The sequence below is a fragment of the Phaethon aethereus genome (genome assembly GCF_964289735.1).
Source record: "Phaethon aethereus genome assembly, chromosome: 2".
NCBI lineage: Eukaryota > Metazoa > Chordata > Aves > Phaethontiformes > Phaethontidae > Phaethon > Phaethon aethereus.
Genome location: NC_138582.1, coordinates 73,960,008 through 73,983,318, shown reverse-complemented (window position 1 = coordinate 73,983,318; position 23,311 = coordinate 73,960,008). Strand labels below are relative to the sequence as shown.

The following is a 23,311-nucleotide window of genomic DNA, read 5'->3' as shown; positions in this document are numbered from 1 at the left end:
AGCTCTGATTTCAAGACCAAGACTGACTCCATAGAAAAAAAACCCCAACACCTAAAGGCAATTTACATTTGAAAACAAATACCCAGACTACCTTCTTCCTCTTTTTTTAAAATGCACAAACACACAGGAGTCGCAGGCAAAGGACCCATGAGGTATATGACCACCATATAGGGAATATAACCCTGAAATCGTGAGAAACGATAGCATGAACTGCCCTTTGCTACTCCCTCCTGACTACCACACTAGACAGAGGGTCCCCACGTTTAGAACACCATGCCTGGCACACCATGCCTTGCATAAAGCTCGCTCAGGTTGACATTGTACTTGCAGACACACGACATCGCCTACAGCTCATTTGCAACAGACTTCTGAACTGTTCTTAATAAGTGAGCTATGTGAAATTTGCCAGGTTTCCTAGCAATTTGGTTCTCTCTTAAAGCAATATTTCACAAAGTACATTTTTATAGCAACCAAATCCTCAGGAAAGTTTTGTGGGGGTTTTTTAATTTTATTTTAAAACAGAATTGTAGAGAAATTGAAGATTCTTCTTATTACCTTCCTTCCACAATATCAGTCTTCAACTGAAGGAAGAATAAGTGCCTAGAAATTAAAAAAAAAAAAAAAAAACCAAAAACCAACCAAATAAACATTCATTGTCACATTTAAATGGTATGGTTTAAATTGTTACATATATTAGTTTTATTTTATTAGATTATTAGATTTTCTGGCAAACTATACAGACAGATGAATAAAGCTTATTGGCATTTACAAATATGCAATCGTACGCCCACTCAGTCCCACAATAGTTTTAAAGATCTGTGGCAGTCTGTACTACAACTCCAGGACCACATTATTAATGCCACAACTAACATTACAAAAAACAAACCATTACAGAATTGGTCTCTCTTTCTCTCAGGAATATTCACCTTGGATGTAACTATTTAAAAAAAAGACAAAACAAAAAAACACCACCACCACTCCCCCGCCCCAGGAAAACAACCCCAAACTGTAATAGTATATGTTGGAACTACTCAATGGAGGAAGAGACATTTCTCAAGTAGCATATGCTGACAAAAAGCTCTTAAACAATTCTCCAAGAGCACTTCAGTCTTGCTCTTACTAGTGTGTTTGACAATGTTACTTTATAATGATACTGGAGAGTTGGGATGTGAAGAACCATAAAGAGCAGGTCTTTGAGTAATTTCAGTTTAAAACTGCAGAACAGTTTACAACTGCAGGATTAGCAAATACTGAAACAGGTCAATATGTTAGTTTTCTACAAGAAATATCATTTAACATGCTGTACTATTTATATTCTCAAATAAACTGAAATTAACGAACAATGAAAATGTTATAAAAATGCCAGATTAATGGGTGCTGTGAATTCTAAATTCCAAAGCATATGCACTAAACAAAACAATTTTTCCATTAAAGCCTTGTAACAAGTTAACTGAAAATTGCTTATAATTCAGGTACCCCAGCACCCCAAAAACTCAGAGATAGGTTAAAAAAGAAAATTTTAAATTTTGAATGAAGTGTTATAGATCTTTGCATGTTACAAGTAATGGGAAAACTAGAAAACAAGAACTGTTATCTGTTCTTCCTGAAACAAAATACACCCCACCCTCCCACGCCCTCGGCATTAAATCTACCACACATGTTCAAAACTGACTCAGTGTTGACTTCTAACACAGACTTAGGGCATGCAGACAGCTTAATAATTGAACTTCCCTATTTTTTAATCATTGCATCTGATTAAGGAATCAGAAAAGGAGAAAAAATGCAATAGGCAAGTACTTCAAGCGACAAAAGGCTCAAAAAAAAAAAAAGGAATCCAAGGTGCAAATAAACCAACTTCCATCTTTGCACTAGCTTATACTCTGGCTGTATTTTGGAGTTGTAGGCTGCATATAGCAGAAACCATTCATTATGAGCATCGCATCAAGCTGTCAATTCCAAACACATTTAATACAGACAGTTATAAAAAGTTATCTACCTAATAAAGCATAGTTTGCCAAGCTGTGGAAACAGGAAAGGAGGGCTTTACACATTCTTAGTTCATGGAAGCAAAAATCAAACAGTAGTTACCTGGTTTGTTCTTGCTGAAGTGTGTTAGGATCAGGTATAAAAAATCTTACACGAAAACGAAGGGTGCAGGGAAAACCTCCTGCAATGTTTTAGAAAAGCAAATCATTTTTTTTTGTTTAAAAAAGAAAGAACCCAAGGTTTTTATTTCTATATTTATAGAAAAATTACATGAACCACCACATAGAAATCTCATGCATTTTTCTCATGAAACTAAAAGAAACTGCTAGAAGTCTCTCCTGATCCCCCAACACCAACTGTGAGAAGAAAATACTCTCAAATATTGTGATGCTTTCATTTAAAGTATTTCATATATGCTACTTTACATAAAAGGCATTATTTCGTTATTTTTGTCTCACGGGTATAAGAAGAGAAAAAAGCAGCAAATGTATTTGAGGTGTCTCAATTGGGATAATGCTCAATTCTATCTTACACATAAATACAAGAAGTTAACAGAGGGTCACCATGTAAACTTCATGCATTTTTATTTCAATTCATACACAATCTACAGCATATGGTAGAAGTAAGAGAGCGGAAAAACTTAACTCAAGTTTCACAGCACAAAATAGGACAATGTCACTCAGTCTTCCTAAGCTGCTATCTGGAAAGGTCATGCTAGCCAGCCTGTCCTTCTTCCTACACATTCTGTATTACTCAAAGCTGTTTGTAAACAAGACATACTAGAACAACACATGCACTTGGAAGTGTGTGGTGTTGGCTTTTTGTTTGGTTGTTTTTTTATTAAAAACAAGCGTAATTTTTTTTTTCCTTATTCTACTTGAGACAAGAAATTGCCAGAACCCATGCATGAAACTGGCTCCACTTCCCTTGATCAAAACCCCTCCTCTTTATGATTCCTACCAGGAGACTTTACTGGCACCATGATATGAATACTGCTTTCACAGCCATAAACCTGCTCAGAAGCCAGGTTTAGATGTTATTAGAGATTCAAAGTTAGTGACCTAACCCACCTTATTAGCACTCTGGTAGCAGTAAGAGATGTAGAAAGCTCTGCTGAAGAGACTGGCAGAGATAAGACTTACTGTTAAAGAAAATCTACCATCTGGATGCACTAATTTACAAGAACCATATTTATTCTAGTCATAAGAACACAGAAAAGCAGGACTACACACTTACAATCAAGATATTAAAAACAAGTCTTACCTTTTAACTGTTTTCTAATAGGTTTGTTTGGTTCAAGCCATCGCTGTGAAACGAAAAACTATTAGATGGATTAAAAATATTTACAAATAAATACTGTTTATTTATGTGTATGTGTGTGCATGTATATGTATGTATACATACATGTGTATGCATATAAGTGTATATGTGTACCAACATATACATGCACACACATTTATTATTTACTATACTTACAGGTGAGTCTACTGAAGTTTCATTTTGCTGTAAACCAAAATATTCCTTTTCCATCACACCCAACTGGTTATAGGTCATATCCAACAAAATCTGTCCAGTGTCTTGTTTCTGAAAACAAGAAAACTTTAAAAGTGAAACTCTGCACAACACTTCCACATTTTATGATACAATTAATTGACATAAATTTGGTTTTATAAAAATCTAACTCACGAATAAAAATAGCTGATAATTCATTGGTTCAAAGTTCCTTGGCAATAAGAACTTTGTTCTGATACAAGTATTTATATTTTTTTTTAAGAGGCTTTCTTTCCAAAATACGTTAGGCATGTGAAATCTCAGAATAAATTGACATGAGCTCAAGCCCTCAAGGTCAGTTCAGCAATTTAATTTTAAGCAGACAACCTCTCCCTTGACCACAGTCTTTAGAAGCAATGTCGTTCTCCAGAGCCACGGCCCGCCAGATGGCTTAGAGCCACATGGGGCTGCTCTGGCCCCTGCTGCCACCACCAAAGCAGCCACTCTGTTTCCACATCAGCTGGCAAAAACAAAGGCGGCATACACTAGGATGGGGAAAAAAAGTTGCCCACCCTCCAATGCTGTGCTCTAGCCATAAGGTCCCGTACTTCAGCCTGAGCTCCCACCTGCCCCTCAGCCTCCACATGCTCAGGTGCCGTTCAGCCACCCCACTTTCTGCCTAGATGTCCCACAAGACAGGTATCACAGAAGAACTGGAGCAACAGGGAATTACACAGACAGCAGAGATCCAGAAGCGTAAACATGGTATAATTTTCCCCAAACGAAACAAGTATCTTCATGCCATGGCATTGTGGAGAACAGATTAACCAACTTCTGCCAAAGAACACTGTGAACCAATTCTAGTTAAAAAAAACAACCACACAAAGAAACAAACAAAAAGCCCTCAATAAGATTGCAATCCTAAATATGCTAATATGTAATAGCTTGCAAAGTCGTATGGCACTTTAGGTCTAGATTTTTATATACAAAATTGCTGGACAGAAAAGTCAGGCTGGTTTGCTTGACATCTTGTCTATTCAAGAAATTATAGCAAACTAATTTTTCATATGATCTTCCAAATCTCACTCTTAAAAGGAGAAATAAACTGCACACAATTTTTGTTTTTTTACCAGAGGAAAATTATTTAGACTGCAAAAGACAAGCATTGTGTTCTGAAACAAATTCTTTAAAAATTAAGTTCTGACTTAATTAAGTTCTGATCTCTTAAAAAATCTCTTGAAACAAAGGACTTAATGTATAAGCATGATAGTGACCGCATTTTTGCTGACAGCCCCAGTCTTACGTAGTACTTAAGAGTTCTCACTTAATAAGCCAAGAACACAATATTGTATTCAATTCTCTTTTACAGAATCACAGAATAGTTTGGGTTGGAAGGGACCTTTAAAGGTCATTTAGTCCAACCCCCCTGCAATGATCTAGTTGAAGATGTCCCTGCTCAGGTTGCTCAGAGCCCCGTCCAACCTGATCTTGAAGGTTTCCAGGGATGGGGCAGCTACCACCTCTCTGGGCAACCTGTGCCAGTGTTTCACCACCCTCATTGGGAAAAAATTTCTTCCTTCTATCCACCCTCTTTTAGTTTAAAACCGTTACCCCTTGTCCTATTGCTACAGGCCCTGATAAAAAGTTTGTCCCCATCTTTCTTAGAAGCCCCCTTTAAGTACTGGCAGGCTGCAAGAAGGTCTCCCTGGAGCCTTCTCTTCTCCAGGCTGCACAACCCCAACTCTCTCAGCCTGTCCTCAAAGGAGAGGTGTTCCATCCCTCTGAGCATTTTGGTGGCTCTCATCTGGACCTGCTCTAGCAGGTCCATGTCTTTCCTGTGCTGATCTTTGTCTAGACCTTGTTTATTATACAACACTCAAGTCCTGTTCAGAAGATAAATCTACCTTTTTGTAGTTTTGTTTTGGTTTTGTTTTTAACAGGGGACCACACTGTTGTAATGGAGTGCTTTAAATGATAACATATTCCATAGTCTCGCCTTATCTTGTAAAAGCATTCTTCCTATTTAAAAGTTGGGAAAAGAAGAACAAAGATTCAAGCAAATGACACCCACTTGGCTACCTTATTTTGGAGGATGGAATATTATCCCACATTTCCTACTGCTAGAGCAGAACTCCTAGCAGCTTATTGTGATTTAAATGCTGAGTGTTTCTACATCAGGATCCAGATGCAAGGTAAGGTAACAGCTAACTATCGGCCTCCCATGAAAAGGTGTGCCCTTTTTTCTGAAGCAAGGTCCCATATGAAGAAAACAATGTAGGCAACACTCGACTGCCTTATGTATGAGATTACCCGTTCCCCTCCAACGCTCTCCCATCTTGTTTAATTTTCACAACAAATAGCTGAGGTCTCGCAATAAATGCAAGTCCACTCAGGCCTGTAAGTCTGTGCGGCCATCAAAAGTAGCAGCTCTGTCCCCTCCTTCTTCCCCAGCTGCACACTCATACTCCCCTCCTTTCGAACAGGCTACTGTTCCTTCGGATATTCAAACTGATCAAACCCAATTTTTTTCTGAAATAGCATATACCTAGATCCAGCTTAGAAACAGAAAATGTCAGCAACAGGTAAGGACCATGCAACCAAGCATTCCTTGTCACACACAGCTATGGTGCCGTGCATCTGTCGGGCAGTTCTGTCCAGCACCATCAATAAGGTGGGCTCCGCTATGCTATCAGAGATTATCCATGTATGTACACAAGAGGGCCCTATGAAAACAGCAGATACCACCTTAACCCTCTGAAATAATGAGCATTTCCTGATGTGAATACGTTCATCTTCAGCACTGCCTTACTATACACACCATATCCGTTTCCCCAGGGTTTTGTTTTTATAAGCAGAATGGTAAAACGCTTTCAAGTGACATCACATGACACCTGCACAACTCAGAAGCATAATTGCACATCTATGGCGCAGACTTCTGACACGAGCTAAATGAGCAACTAAAGTTATATTGTGACGAAAAACAGTAATTACAAAGGATGAGACATACACTTTATTAATAGAAAGTGTTCAGGTGTCTCAGGCTTCATTACAAATGGGTCAGAAGACCACCACAGAGTGCAGATCCCTTTGCTAATTTTCTCTTTGAATTTCAACATTTCTGATTCCCTTTAGTCTCCTTCCTTTGTTAAAGCTTTATCTCCTAATTCCATTCTAATTTTTCATGCTTCTGGTCCTTCATCCCAATCCAGATGCCTTCAGCTTCTGTCTCCCCACTCGCTCACAGTTGCATCCCCCTTCTCCCCTGGCACACATGAATGCTAAGCCTTCTCGCTGCTTCCCTGCGAAGACAAGCAAGCTCCCTGCTACAATATCCTCGCTCAGAAGTCACAGTTCTCCCTTTGCAATATTCCCATGGGTCTCCCAACCCTAAACCCGGCTGCTCAGCCAGTACTAGTCTCCTCCACCTACATACCTGCTACTTCCTTCTCTTCCTCCTCTCCACATTTCTTATCAAAAGAAATTTCCAACACGATTTCTCTGTGGCTCCAGTTCTTGCTCTCTGGTACTATGAGCACAAAGTTTCTCCCACAGTGCCTAAATCAAGCACCCCCTCCAGAAATCTATCATTTTAAGCTGTTAAAGTCTTCTTCAGTTGTCAAAATTCCTGAAGGTGAAGGTTTGTCTTGTTTTCCCTTAAGAAAATCTATATTTACTCAGCTTTGGCTTTGTTTTAAGAAACATCTGAATTATCTTTCAGCCTATACACCTAAGAATAAAGTTACCACACAGCTCACGCTGCACCATCTTCAATCCATTTTGCACATAAACAGTTTTGAGACCTAGGTGTAAAGTGAGGCAGGCTAAGCATGTCACATCACTGCTTTTGCATTTTGACATCCATTCCAATACAGTCCACAGCCACTGTGTACTCTTAACATTGCAATGTGTCAAGTGCTTTGCGACACATCCTATCTACACTCACCTCCACCACAGGAAGAGGGCAAAACAACATGAACACCACTCAGCTAAACTGGGTGTTAGAACCAGGTTCTCCTTAACCCTATCATTAGAGCAAGTAGTTAAGACATTCTTAATAAAGCTCTTGCCTTTTCTACAATGAGGTAAAAAAACCTATGCACTTTCCACATTAGCCCATTCTGTTACAATGGCACAGGTTCTTACGATAACCTTAAGAATTTTGAAGTTTTTTCTACTAATAAGAAACATTTCCAAGACATTTGCTTGTTTCCACCCTGAAAAGAAATTTCCATTTATTTCATCTTCCTGACGTCTAGCAATCCTTATTCTGAAGTGTTAAAAGCTTTGCATCAACGACCTCATAATCACACACCATTCACTTCCATTTAAACCTGCCTTGAAATATATTTCATCTTATATTGGATAGGCCAAAAATTAATATTTAAAGCAATCATAACTAACACCTATTACATTCTGCCTGTGCTACAACAATTCCCTGCTATATTTAGGGAATTTAGATTAGTCAAGTTTAATTTCTAGTAAGCTACACGATTTTGAAGAGAAAGAACCCCCTCATTATTTTTAACGTCAAGTGCTGCCTAGAAGCTGGGGTGATCAAGACCCACTGTCCTAAGAACTGCATAAACATAAGTGAAAACTGTTAGGTCTTTGGAGTGGAGGGGTAAATATGCAAGTAACCCTTTTCAGTTCATTAACTTCTACAAGCTAAGTGGTACAAAGTGACACTTTAAGAGGACAGTGCAACATATATCACATCTCCCTGACCCTCTCCTCTGCAAGAGCTTTGCCCCCACTTTCTGGCAATGATAACCTCACAGTTAAGCACCATCCAAGCTTTTGCAAATTCAGTCTCACTTCAGACACAATACTCTCTGCCCCTCGTGCTGTTTGAAGTCATCCTTTCCTAATTTAGCCTGTAACAGGCATCCACCACCAAACAGCCTGTGTCCTTTGGTCCCAATATGCTTATAAGCTTGAACAAAGTGCTTTCTTTCAATTTGCACACTAATTTTACACACAGATAAGTTATTTGCTCTTCTGCTAACTCTGCCCTTTTCTCTTCCTGGAATTCACTTATTCACCTGATGCTCTCATTCAGAGCATGCAGTATTTTATTTAGCTAAATAAACAGAACAGCCTCTTCTTTCCTTAGGTCCAGACTTTTGCAGAGCATCCTAGTTGCACTTTGTATACCTGCCTGACTGGAACTTTCCTCTTTTGTCTGCGAGTAGCCAGGATCCACACATGACATTCCCTGGAGGGTGGCCTCGATGCCAAGGCTAACACTGTTAATACTTCCTTGACATTGGCTGAAGATTCCTCCCTGGTGCCTAATAGTGCTCATCCTTTTCGTAACGGTAGCACATGAGCAGCTCAGCCTGCAAACTACCAATGTTCTCCTCCTCTATTGTTTGCAACTGAAAATTGAGCTTAAAACAACACGTTACTTCATCTTACAAAAGCTATTAGTTTATACTACTGGTTTCCCTCACTGCAATTACTCCTTGTTCAAGATAACTTATCTGCTACCTCACATTCCTGTATTGTTTTTATTGTTAATAATGCCTCAAACCTTACATTTTTGATTACGTGAAAAAGATTCAATAGCAACATGTTAATGAAATTCGACAGTCAAGAACTTTATTAACATCCTTGTACCGTTTAACATCTCCTTTTCAGCAAGATCTACGCCACCTCTTAAGCCAACTCCCTCCCCAGTCTGTAACGCTTCTGGATTCCATACACTTCAGCTCAGTATTTTCCTATATAAAGGTCATACAAAATATTTATCTAAGCCCACAGTTTTGACCCACTGCATTTCCTCTGCCTCAAAAATTATTTAAAACAAACATATATATGAGGTTAGTCATTCCAGTTCTAACTTTGGAAAAATCTCCCCTCCACTAATTCTTTCCTTTGGCATTTATTACGAAGTCAGGCTCCACGAAGGGCTAAGACTAGCAAGCCTGCTGTAGGTCAGATCACTTTCTCACTGTCCTCAAAGGCATCATCAAATTTCACACTGTCTTACTGTTTTCCAGTCATAGAACATACTGATCTGCCTCAATATAAAACTAAGTATTTGTTGTGAGACTGAAACTCCATACAGCAGTTCTTTCAACATGCAGGGAGACAGATTAGCACTAAACTGTCTTGTATTATCAAACAATATCCAGTAGGAAAACTTAGTGACAAAAGTCCAACAATTCTGCATGACTGCATTTTACTATGAGCGGTTTAAAATTATAACTCACACCCATAATCAAAAAGAACCTTTAAGACTTGTATGTCTGCCTGTTATTTTACGCATACCAACAGTAATTGTTGGTGTTAATTGTAACTATCATGTTCCTTCTCAAATACTGGAAGAAGGAGCTTAACTGAAATAGTGAGGAAGGAAAAACATTCCTTACAATCTGAATTTCAAGTTGTGCAGCTTTTCTCATTATTACTGCCTAGTCATTTTATTTCTAGAGAGAAACCCTATTACTAAAGGTCAACTAGTCTAAAAGCAAAAATCACAGGTACTAAGACATAAGCATCAACTCAGAAAGATAACACAATAGAGAAATGATCTGACACTGTGAATTTTATCATGGAATCATAGAATGGTTTGGGTTGAAACGGACGTTAAAGATCATCTAGTTCCAACCCCGCTGCCATGGGCAGGTATACCTTCCACTATCCCTTTACAAAGGTCAGTTTACTGGAAATTGAGAAGCATACTTCCCAAGTGGTGATTCCTAGTAAATGAGTCAAAGTAGAGCAATAATGGAAAATTCCTGCATGTTTATACCAGAAGTTCCAAATAAATTTGCATTATTGCTCAACATACACCTATTAAACACACCCAAACATGGTATTTGAGCACATTCTGTATATATTAGAATGACAACTAACATTTTCACCATATGGAAGTCTTATGCATTATAAACTTAGAACAAGACAGAGTTAACATCAGAGACAGAAGTTAATTAACCTTACCACAAAATTCAACACCAGAAATTCATTGGGAAGATTCAAGAAAACCTGGATGTAATTAAAATCAAGTTCAATACTCACAGAATCATTAAGGTTGGAAAATACCTTTAAGATCATCAAGTCCAACCACCAACCCAACACCACCATGTCCCCTAAACCATGTCCCAAAGCGCCACATCCACACGTTTTTTGAACGCTTCCAGGGATGGTGACTCCACCATCTCCCTGGGCAGCCTGTTCCAGTGTTTAACCACTCTCTCAGTAAAGAAATTTTTCCTAATATCCAGTCTAAACCTCCCCTGGAGCAACTTGAGGCCATTTCCTCTCATTCTGACACTAGTTACTTGGGAGAAGAAACCAACACCCACCTCACCACAAGCCCCTTTCAGGTAGTTCTAGAGAGCAATAAGGTCTCCCTTCAGCCTCCTCTTCTCCAGACTGAACAACCCCACTTCCCTCAGCCGCTCCTCATAAGACTTGTGCTCCAGACCCCTCATCAGCTTCACTGCCCATCTTTGGACACGCTCCTCAATGTCTTTCTTGTAGTGAGGGGCCCAAAACTGAACACAGGATTCGAGGTGCGGCCTCACCAGTGCTGAGTACAGGGGCACGATCACTTCCCTGCTCCTGCTGGCCACACCATTTCTGATACAGGCAAGGATGCTGTTGGCCTTCTTGGCCACCTGGGCACACCGCTGGCTCATGTTCAGCCGTCTGTCAACCAGCACCCCCAGGTCCCTCTCCGCCAGCCACTCCTCCCCAAGCATGTAGCGTTGCATAGGGTTGTTGTGACCGAAGTGCAGAACCTGGCACTTGGCCTTATTAAACCTCATACAGTTGACCTCAGCCCATCAATCCAGCCTGTCCAGATCCCTCTGCAGAGCCTTCCTGCCCTCGAGCAGATCAACACTCCCACCCAGCTTGGTGTCATCCGCACCATCCGCACGGTGTAACTGAGGGAGCACTTGATCTCCTCATCCATCGATAAAGATATTGAACAAGACCGGCTCCAGAACTGAGCCCTGGGGTACACCGATTGTGACCGGCCGCCAGCCGGATTTAACACCATTCACCACAACTCTCTGGGCTCGGCCATCCAGCCAGTTCCTCACCCAGCGAAGAGTAAACCTGTCTAGGCCACGAGCCACCAGTTTCTCCAGGAGAATGCTGTGGGAGACGCTGTCAAAGGCTTTACTAAAGTCCAGGTAAACAACATCCACAGCCTTTCCCTCATCCACTAGGCGGGTCACCTGGTCATAGAAAGAGATCAGGTTGGTCAAGCAGGACCTGCCTTTCACGAACCCATGCTGGCTGGGCCTGATCCCTTGGTTGTCCTTCACATGCCCTGTGAGCACCCTCAAGATGAACCGCTCCATGATCTTCCCCGGTACAGAGGTCAGGCTGACAGGCCTGTAGTTCCTGGGATCCTCCTTCTGGCCCTTTTTGTAGATGAGCATCACACTGTCAAGCCTCCAGTCATCTAGGACCTCCCCTGTTAACCACGACTGCTGATAAATGATGGAGAATGGCTTGGTAACATCCTCCGCCAGCTCCCTCAGTGCTCTTGGGTGGATCCCATCAGGCCCCATAGACTTGTGGGTGTCCAGGTGGCTTAGTAGGTCCTTAACTGCTTTCTTCTGGATTATGAGCGGGTTATTGTGCTCTCCATCCCCATCTTCCAGCTCAGGGGGCTGAATACCCTGAGGATACCTGGATTGGTATTAAACACTGAGGCAAAGAAGGCATTAAGTACCTCAGCCTTTTCCTCTCCTTGGTGACAATGTTCCCCACCATATCCAGTAAGGGATGGAGATTCTCCTTGCCTCTCTTTTTGTTGTTAATATATTTGTAGAAGCATTTTTTTGTTATCCTTTATGACCGTGGACAGATTAAGTTCTAGCTGGGCTTTTGCCTTTCTAATTTTGTCTCTGCTTTACCTAAGAAGATCCTTGTACTCTTTGTGAGTTGCCTTCCTTCTTCCAAAGATAAACTTCCAGTGATAAACTCTCCTCTTTTCCTCTGAGTCCCAGCAAAATCTCCCTGTTCAGCCAGGGTGTTTGTCTTCCCCACCAGCTCATCTTGCAGCACATGGGTATCGCCTGCTCCTGCACCTTTTAGATTTCCTTCTTGAAGACTGTCCAGCCTTCCTGGACCCTTTTGCCGTTCAGGACTGTCTCCCAAGGGACTCCCTCAACCAGTGACCTGAACAGGCTGAATTCTGCCCTCCACAAGTCCATGGTAGCAGTTTTGCTGACACCCCTCCTTACTTCACTAAGAATCGAGAATTCTATCACATCGTGGTCACTAGGCCCAAGACTGCCTCTGACCATCACATCTCTTTATCTCAAATTCGCTAGTCTTGAGCATCCACGCAGTGCCAAAAACCTATCAGAAATAACAACTTAGGAATACCTGGTTTCTCTCAGGCTTCTGCTTACTCTTGATGGGTTTTTTGGATGTCATTTTTCTTTATAATGTCCCTAAGCTTCTGAAAGAAAGAAATCCTCTTGCAATAAGAATTCTGTGTTCAGACAGCTGCTGCATGACAAAGCAATGCTCACTGTTTTCCAGCTTGTTGTTGTTGGAATGGGAGGAGTCTTTGATTCCATTTATGCTATTACATGGAAGAAGGCCAAGCTTCAGTAATCTGCTTTTCCCCATTCACTTTCCACTACTTGTGGTAGAAAAGTATAATTCTGTCTATAAACATAAAGCATACTTATGTATACATGAATGTTAGCCTACATACATCCAAACTTAGAGCTTTCATAAATCACAACCCGGTAACACTAGCCCACAAACATGCAATACTGAAAAATTCCCTATTTTCCATGGATAAAATAAAGTTCTTTTAAAGAGAAAACACTACACACTTTGCTTCAAAAGAGGTGATCCTGTTTGTTTCAATTCTCCAAACTCAGACAGGAGAGAAAAATTGAACAGATTTCAGCAACAACTGTAAAAATTGAGAAAGTAAAACACTAGAAAACCTATTTACAACATTCACAAGATGTATCATGTCTTTTTATCTATGTATCTTGTATTTATGTCTAGTCATTTCAAAAGGCATCTTCATTTTAATAATATATTGCTATTTTACTAAATATATTGCTGTTAATGTGTCTTATGGATAATCTTGCCATGTGACGTGCATTCACATTACATTTTGCATCTTAAAAAGACAGAAGCATCAATTGACCTGGCATCCAGAAATGAAAAAAGTATGGAGCAAAATCCAATCTATAAATAAATGTCTTGATATGAAAAACAGTTTCTCTAAAGCAACACAGAAAGACTTCACTAGTGGGGAAAAATCTGTTCAGAGAAAAACTTAATTTTCTTTCAGTACGTGCCTAGCTGATGCCCAGACTGACCACAGACCTGAGTTACTCTTTGCTCACAGACGTAAAACTGAATGATGTTGGCAATTGAAATAAAAACACACACACATTCAGGCACAAACTTCATGAAGCTCAATTTTTCTGTTAACGTAAGCAGAACTCAGATACAAATTTTCCACAGCCGGCTGCAAACTCTTGTGAGAACTGGACCTTGTGACACAACCAGAGAGGGGCAAAGCCCGTTCAGGCAGACATCAAGGTTAGATAATAGGAAGGGCCGTGCTGGCAGGTAAGCACAGGCTCCCTCAGTACGGGTATGAAAGCTCAGTACTAGAAGAACATAAATCTTCTGGTAAAACTTTTCCTTGTGTTAGCCCGTAACAGACTGGGGTAGCCACACTCCTCACTTCTTTTCAATAAAGCAATAACGGGTTCTGCATTTCCCCTACGGCAGTTCAGCATTACAGCTGCAGTAAAGGAGGCCCTTCGGATTCCTGGATGAAGGAGATAACCAGCAGGGACACCCTGGGGCTGCTGAAGGCCGGAAGAGAAATCAGCTGGGTCCAGAGTTTCAAAATGGTTCCCATTTGTCATATTGCACTCACCGCTTAAAGGATGGAATGAGAAGCAAAGTTCACTTGTCCAGTGCTGGACTTCAGGCCAAGCGCTAAATCTAAAGCAGCGTAAACACTCATTTACAAGGAAGAATATACTACTATACATGGATTTCAAGAAGTTTTTACATCCCCATTTTTCAAACATCCTTGTTCAGGGCAGGAGGGCAGTTATGCCAGCTCACCGACAGACAAGGCAATCCTACAGGGCATGCAGGAGACTAACAACAGAAATTGTATACTAACATGCTGCTCTTTCTCTTACATACCTACTCTCCTTGTACTCCAGTCCCCAATGTTAGCTACTTCATATATATACACATATATGTATATAAATATACTTGCATATAGATTATATGAAACATATAGTAAAATATGAGACTAATTTTACATATATTAGAATGAAAGTCATCTCTTTACCTATCAAATTATTTCTATTTCAACAAATATCCAACAAACAAAGTCCAAAAATTAAATCAGTCTGCAGAGAGAACTGTAATAATACATAGGAAATTACAGCTTTCAGATGAAGTTTTGAATCTCCTATAAGAAAGCACTGAATAATCTAAGATATCCAACAATGCAGGTTCCTCAGCAAAATGCTTCTTCTCAAATAGAGGAAATTGGATAAAACAAGCATTGTATACACAAATTCATACAATTATACTTAAATTCATCCACAGTTTTTCTGTATGGTCAGATAATTCTACTGAAAATTGATTGAGGAGTGAAGGTATTTCCTTTGTTTTCATCTAAAAAAGACCTAATACTTTTCAATCAGTACTGAAGGTTATAAACCAAAATGTTTACAGAATAAAATACAGTAAAAATGTAGAATACAAATCTCTGTTAATCCCCTTTCCCCGCCCCCTCTTTATCCCCAGATAAAGAGACTACATTGAAGTACAAACAACTGAACAGAACTGTCCTACTAAGCCATGATGTCTTCACTATCTACATCATCTTTGTATTTCAGAAAATATGTACTGACATCACTACAGGAATTTACAAGGCCTCCTCCTTTTAGCACTACCAGTCCTTTGATGGGAGAAAAGGAGGAGCACATCCAAATTTTGTAGCCCTCACTAAATAGGAATTACTTATTCATAGCTGATAATGATCACCAGATCTGTTTCTTCATGGTTCCAATCTCATACAGAACACCTTTCTGCAGATACAATCTGTATGCCATGATTTTATGACATTTCAGTTGGTTGACTTCAAAGAAAATTAAAATAGCACTTTATAAATCCATTTCATACCCAGTAATTCTGCAATTTGTAATTGCAAAGCTGTGCCTCCAACATCTTTTGGAAATCCCATGCCTCAGGGTCCCATATTTGATCTTCAGCTTTCCAATAAATGTCTATGTATTTAAAAAAGTAGTTTTACTTACGTTGACTTTGAAGCTTTGTACTGAGCCATCCAAAAAGTGGACGTTACAGGTTATCTCTGATCGGGTTTTCTCTTTTGGTAGTTCTGATGCTCGTATGTTATTTATCCTCCCACCTAAGGCTCGTAAACGGGAGTTCATAACTATTGCTGAATAACCTATAAAACAAAAATTATGTTTAATAAGCGTTCTTACAATTCACTGTGTTTCATCTATGTTTTTTCAGAGAAACCCACATCATGAAGACCTCATTACATCCCAAATACCTATAGTAATAAATGCTTCTTATAGAAAAGAGTAAGTTGTAAAATTAGTACATTGTAAACCAGAACATAAATGCATATATAGAGGGGCTTCCATGTTCTAAATGTGAACATTCTAAAAAGAATCACAGGGAACCCCTTGCAGTGTATACTTGGGTTAGGATAGGCCATTGCCTTACTTTAAATCAGTAAAAAACTCAAACACCTACTATAAAGCAGGAAGGCAATGTCAAGACAAATTTCTACAAGTTTCACTACAATAAAACAATTGTTTTTACTCTCAAGTGACAAAAGAGTCTTGAGTTAATGCAGATCATGTTCTGTCAAATAGCATTTTGCTTCAGGAATACATATACAAACATCATATGTAAGGCAATGAGAATGAACATTAAAAGCATGTCAATATTTTACAGCCTAGCACACATAAATTCATGAAGCCAGAAATTTATATCTGAGAAGAACATCCCCCCACATGCCTCAAAAAAGTTTTGTTGGAGTTTGTTTTTTTCTTTTTTTTGGGAAAAACCTTCATGAACACCAAAACTCTGAAAACCAGTTTTCACAAATAAAAGCAAATACCAAAAAATCCACCAAACAGAAAAAAGCCATTCATTGAAATAAGAGATGCTTTAAATACAGTCAAGCCTGTAAACATTTCAAGACTCTCTTCACTGGATCAGTTTACCAATTAATATCACAGCATGTAAAAGCCAGCTGGCAAGCAAAGCAGAGGATAGTCTTCCAGGTTAATTATCATACCAATTACCAAATCATACCTTATATTAGAGGCTAGCTACAAAGAGACATGCATAATATGACTGTTTCATAGACTGCTGGCCAAGCTAGGCAGGACCAACGTCAGGACTATTTTGCAACCTCCCCTTGTTTCTGTATCTGCCTTAAAACATAGTTTGTCTTTTAAGCAGTTAAAGAAACTGAACAATTTAGAATAAAATAACTTAAAATTCTGAAACATCGTATCTACTCACACATCACTACAAAAAGCAAATGTGAAATGCATGAAGAGCCATGAGATGCAAAACTGTAGAGCACCAAAGGCAACAAAGCAGTGCAGTGATCCATCCTGGCGTAACGATGTGTAATCTATACTTAGAAGTAGCTAAAACAATCCCCTTCTCACAGAAAACTCAGAAGTCAGACACACAAAAGCATTCAACAAGTACTCTCTCAGGCGTTTTTTTGTCAGCCAATTGATAGTTTGCTATTGTGTATTTTCTAGAACCAAAACTGTAAGTTGCCAAGTCTCATTCATTTAGCCAGCACATTTTTCCTAGGAGGTCAGCAGTATTTTCCTATTCTTTCCCAAAGGTGTGGGTTTTGGTCTTTTTTTGTTTGCTTTGGCTTTTTTGGTTTTCTTTTGTTTTTAAAGGAGGGTAAAAAAGGAAGAGGTGATCTTTAGGTGAATTCTGAACAATATTCCCATATAAACCACTATACACTCCTATTGCTTTGAAACTGTGCTCGATATACAGTCTACAGTTAATCACAGTATGTTAGGGTGTTTGGGTTTTTTTTTTTTAATCCAGAAAACGGGCTTTCTTATTGAGGCATGGTTATTGCCAAATGAAACATGTAGTTATCTAATTATCAAGGACATACAAAAATGTGAAGACAGATTATGACTGTTTATGAAGCCTATTTCTAAAACACCTATTTTACAGGTGTCACACCACGGGCACTAGCCTAAGTCGTTTCACGTGTCCTAGCTTAACATGCCCTATGCTCAGCAAGTCTGTAAGGGAATAACTTTGCGAATCCCTAGCCTAAAGGTCAAGGGAAGGAGAACAGAAGAGAGGTGAGCAGCTGAGTTATTAGTACCTGCTCTACTACTTTCCTTCCACAGAAGACCTGTGTTTAAAGCTGTATTTTAAATAGGCCCAGATTATGGAAATGGCTTATCAACCCCAGTGCAATATAAAGGGGTACGTGGAAGCACATGAAGCAACCTGTAATGGCAACTGCTTTTGGGACAGGCGGAGCGTCACTGAGATCTCAGGCAAGACCAGATGCCAGCTCTGAACACCAGCGATCAGCCTCCAGCCCTGCGCAACCAGGACCAACCAGTACATGCAAGTCTCAGCTCCCGCTCTGTAGCCTCAGGCAGGAGGCTAATTCACAAAACAAACCAACAAAAAGCTGTAAGACAAATCTGAACATTATCAACAAGTGAACAGTTTAATACTTATTCCCTTTTCCATAAAATAAGTACCTTGAACCCAGAAAGTTGAGAGGTTTATTTTAATTAAAAAACAAAACCACCCAAAAACACAGTTACTTTCACCCTAAGATATAAAATAAACACATGGAATTCTATCCCATAGTCAAACCATGCCAGCAGGCTTACTGGAGCAACAAATACAGCTACAGAAAGAAGTTAATGTTTTCCAAGTACATTAAACACACTTCTGGGCAAGTTTGGTTATGCATGCCTTCTCCTACAATAATGCTGCAGTCAAGCATAACAAAACCAACGTGTTTTCCCTCTTCTTTTGTATTGAAGACTAGGTTTTAAAAATACTTTTTCCACACCACCATTTACTTTCTTTCCAACTTGCTTAGGAATTGTTGGTAAAGAAACTTACATCCTGATTCTCAGTATAACTACCATTAAGGTGTTTGTTATCAAGGAATTACATCGAGACCAGATTTGCAGAGTATATATTCAAGGACTTCTACATAGAGTCACACCATATATAACTGTAAACAGTTTTTTCTTTTTAAAAAAAAAAAAAATCATTCATGACCACCATTTCACTGTGTTAAGGGGGATATTTCTACTCCTGCAAGTGGGTGCGCTTATGTATATTCAAGAAGGGGACTACCACACTCTAAGTGTTCTCAAGAGTTTCTTTATAGTCATGACTAAAAATGTATAGTTCCATGTTGGGCTCTTGAAAATCATAAATACTGCAGAATCTGTAGGAATGTCATTTATGAAAGGATAGTGCTTCTAAATCCACTTTTCTTGTATGAGTGACCACCCTGACAATGAAGGGAAAAACTGTAGTACTAAAGACATGGCCAAGTCTTGACTGTCCTTTCAATAACAGTTACACTTTATGGTTACCTATTGCTTTATTTAAAAGGTATGAAATAAAGTAAATAGGAATGCAAAGAGGTATAACAAATTAAAGGTGTCTTTGTATCAATGTATAGCCCTAAAACAACTAACACAAATGCTCTTCAGCATGCATCGGCTTTCCCTATTTGCTAGCGAAAATCATCTCCCAAATTATCATCAGAAAAAAGCAACTCCAGTGAACCTGAAATTTTTGTAGTATAATCTATATTCTGATTATTCTTCCCATGTAGTTAAGTATTCACAGACCTCAAAGCCATATCTATCATCAACGTATCTTAATAATGGTTAAATTCTCCAGACAGATTTTCCAAATAGAAGACTGAAGTTTAACTCAACACCTATGAAAACCAGCTCCTGTTTTCACCTTCTGCAGAGGAAATGCTTCATCTTTTCTACATGCCCAATGAGAAACTAGATGTCTCCCCATTAGTATAAAATTTGACTCTAATAGTATGCAGGAAAATCCCATGAGGTATTTAACCACAACACAGTATTTGCAAGATTCCACACAAATTACAGGGCATTACTAAAGCAACAATGTAAAAGATAAACTTAATTTTGAGCAATGTGTGCAGGTTATCACTTGCTCCTTATCTATAGTTATTTACCACAAACTTTTCCTGACCTACTGATCATAAATTATACAGAAAGTAAATTTGGAAGCCAGAAGTATCACAAGGTGATGAAACTTCACATCACTTGAAAGAAATCAATTAAACTATAAATATAGAACAAGCATGAAAGCCTTAGGTGATTAACCATTATGGTGTAAAAATACCTCCAAATTGAGCTACAAAGAATAAAAGACTTCTTGCGGCATCTTCTTACTTAGAACCAGAATAAAGGTTAATATCCACATTGAAAGTTTGTGTGTGTATAGACACACATACAATCTCCAAAGCAGTAGCTGCAAGTTTTCCAACCATCACTCTTAAGACAGCATTATCATTATAATAGAAGCTTTTCATCTCAAAATTAAAATCAACATAAAAAAAATCAAAGATTCAGCTTTCTTATATTTGCTTCCAGTGGTAAACATCTGTGATTTATTCCAGAGCAAAATTATTTATCTGTCATATAAATAATTAATAGGTCTAGCAAAGCATTCTGAGAATATATGTTATTGAAAATTGCACAAACAAGGTTTCAGTCATTCTAGTTACCATCTTAAGTTTTCCAGAAAAACAGATCTTACAGGCAGAGATTCTTTACAAAAAGTGAGTCCATTAAGTAAAAAGATTAATAAAAAGAAAATTGCAAGCATAGGCATTTTAACATTATACCTTAAATAGGCATGAAAATACCTATATTAACATATATTCTTGCATATATTGCCAGACCAATATTTACCAGAAATGGTACAGAACAGAGTAACAAAAAAAAAATTCTTCTGTAGTAAAATATGATACCTCTTCTTCATCTGACAGCTGTTTATGATGGAGTTCATCCACAAATAAGCCTTTAGAGTAGACCGTATATGCGACGATATTTCTATTTGCTTATTTAAAATGTACTTGAAAGCATTTTGGTTTCAGTGAAGGTAGTTACAAGGAAAAAAGCCTCGATTTAAAAACAAAAACCAAACCACAAGTGATTTTGAATATTCTTTCCTTTCCTAACATCCACAAAATTTGAACTCTACTTTTTATTTTACTTTTTAAAGCCAGTAAGTAAAAAAACTGGATTGTTCCTATGTCTAGAAATCAGGTGCCTACCTACTGATCAGTAGTCATTGCCTCTAAGAAGGAAATCCAATATATACAGTTGAATAAATTAAAAAAAATCCCCACACCACTACAAGAGGTTAGAGTCCTTAATTAGAGCATAAAATTGAGTTTATTAAGTGATTTGCAAGCCTTCCCTGCACTTCATTTAGCTTTCCATTATAAAATATCTCTGGTAAACTCATATTGCAAAGTGCTTTCAAGAGAAATCGAGCCATTTTGAACTCTGGGTTCAGCAAGACCACACATGAGTGTCAAGGATGGACTAGAGGAGGTGGGAAATAAGCCCAAGTTTTAGTTCTAGCATTACATTATATCTTGATTGACATGTCCCTAAGATCCCACTAAGTCAATAACATACTGAAGGTAATGCAAGCACTGTGAGAAGCTGCGAATACCTGCTGCAGATAAGACATGCAGCACAGTAAGCTACCCACTCTTAATTCAATGCTGCTGCCTGGCACGTACGTACACTCACGCAGCTTGACTGGGGACAACACTTCTGTTGGGGACCATCCAGTCTCTTGATGGATGGCAAAGAGGGGCTTGATGACAGACTCAGTGCTCTCAAACTACTGTACAGGTGTAACAGAAAAGGCTTTATTCTCTTCAGACCATTAATTATACGTTAATATTGGTTACGTTACAGAAAGGAGAGCTGCACTTACAGTGACAGAGTTACAACACTAAGTAAATGAACACTAACAACACTAAGTAAATGAATTAGCTTTAAAAAAAGGATATTCATGTCAAATGTTTGTTCTGTGTATATATTTTATATATATATTCATTCCGAGACAAGTTTTAGAGACAAAGACCCTACTTCAAATTTTCTGAGATACTTCTTCCTTTTCCTCCTCCCCTTTTTTCAAAAGGTTTGCATTACCTGCATCCTACAGATTTTTGTCTGCAAAGTCTTAAAATGTGCACAGCTTCAGGCATACCAACAGTTCTTGCTATTAAGACTGAAGAAGACACAGGCTGGCTAGCAATAAAGCAGGACAGGCTGCTATTATAGCTTAATAGAGATTACTTGGCCAAAATAGTCATATTCTTTACATAGTCATAGTCTTTACATGTCATGAAAAAAAGAGTTATGCCAGCCTCTCAGCAACACGTTCAACAGCAAGACTAGTTATCTGAAAACTTAATCTTGAAATCAGATAACTTAAAGGTAATTAAATTCTAGAAGAGCTTACTGGTAGAAAAACAATACTGACCATCAATTTCAGTACAGGGGCTTTTAGCACCCTTTAATCCAACTTCTGAGGAAAATATTTTGCTCACATTTGCAAAGGATCAAATCAGATTGTATGAACAACCCTTCAAACTTCAAGGCTGTGAATCTGATCATGCTAACTTCACTGATGCTACTTTACGTACATAGAATTATGACCAACTAAGTCATGGAAGGATCCAATGTGTCTTAACATAGCATGAAGCATTACTATTAGTCCAGACTGCCTGCAGAATGAGTGAAGAAATAAAAAAAAAAAAAGGGAAGAAAAAGCAACTAGCAGAGACCTGCTCCCTACACTGTTCAAGTGCTATAAAATGCAGATGAAAACGAGACACACTTGTAATGCTTTCATATTTTCAGTAGTTTTTATTGCTCATGTAAGAGATCTTTATGATATTTATTTTTAAAAACCCATTTATAAAATAACACCTTAAGCCAGTGTGTTCAAGGCAATAACAGCTCGTTGGCGTGGTGCAGGAAATGGAGCAATCAAAGAATTCAGGAACTCATGTCTTCCTCTATTGCCTACATCAGCTTTAAACAACACTATGGCACAAAAGAAAACCATCTCACTGAAAAAATGCAAGAGCTATCACTAATTTATTTCCTAAATAATGCCTTTTGGGGGCTACAAACAATGTTGCGTGAACTCAAATTAGAAACTGCAAATTGAAAGTCAAAGTTCACCTTCCTCAGTTTGATGGCGTCTTATGTTAACGCCACTGAAGACTGGAAGAACATGAAAAGCTGAGTCAAAGTAGAAGCTGAGCATTGTAGTGACCAACTACCAACATTTCCCATAAATAGCTCAGGATAGGCTGAAGTATACAATGGTAATTGTGTGGTTTGTTTTTTTTTTTTTTAAACTAACTGCCATGTTGTAAAATCAAATAATCAATTATGAAGCTGTGTCCACACCTACAGCATTTGGGTAACCAAATTATGCCATTAGTATAAAGATAAAGTAATTTATGCCTTCAAATTTTCAAAATCAAGTAAGTAATCACTCAGCATTGAATTTTACAACAACAAGCTACTAAAGTATTCTGAAACCTCAGGTATCAAATTAATTACCATAACAAAATTTAAATACAAAAAGACCTCATTCTATTAGCAGGCAATAACCTGTATTTCATGAAACTATTGTATGACAGATGAGAACCATCATGTCAATTTTGCTGCCAAGTAAAGTTGTGATAATTAAGCAGAATTCT

General features: G+C 38.5%; 1 protein-coding gene across 2 annotated transcripts in view; it reads right to left on the bottom strand.

Moving 5' to 3' along the window:
• Positions 1 to 23,311, bottom strand: part of PTPN3 (protein tyrosine phosphatase non-receptor type 3) — a gene marked incomplete at both ends in the record, with an annotated part of 166,115 nt that overhangs the window by 80,583 nt on the left and 62,221 nt on the right. Inside the window, 5 exons of one of the 2 annotated variants that reach the window (XM_081996839.1) lie at positions 556 to 600; positions 2,089 to 2,167; positions 3,250 to 3,307; positions 3,463 to 3,570; positions 15,771 to 15,925. In XM_081996839.1, the coding sequence (XP_081852965.1) occupies positions 556 to 600; positions 2,089 to 2,167; positions 3,250 to 3,307; positions 3,463 to 3,570; positions 15,771 to 15,925 (445 nt within the window). The remainder of the gene's footprint in view (positions 1 to 555; positions 601 to 2,088; positions 2,168 to 3,249; positions 3,308 to 3,462; positions 3,571 to 15,770; positions 15,926 to 23,311) is intronic. The other variant, XM_081996840.1, reaches the window with a different exon arrangement.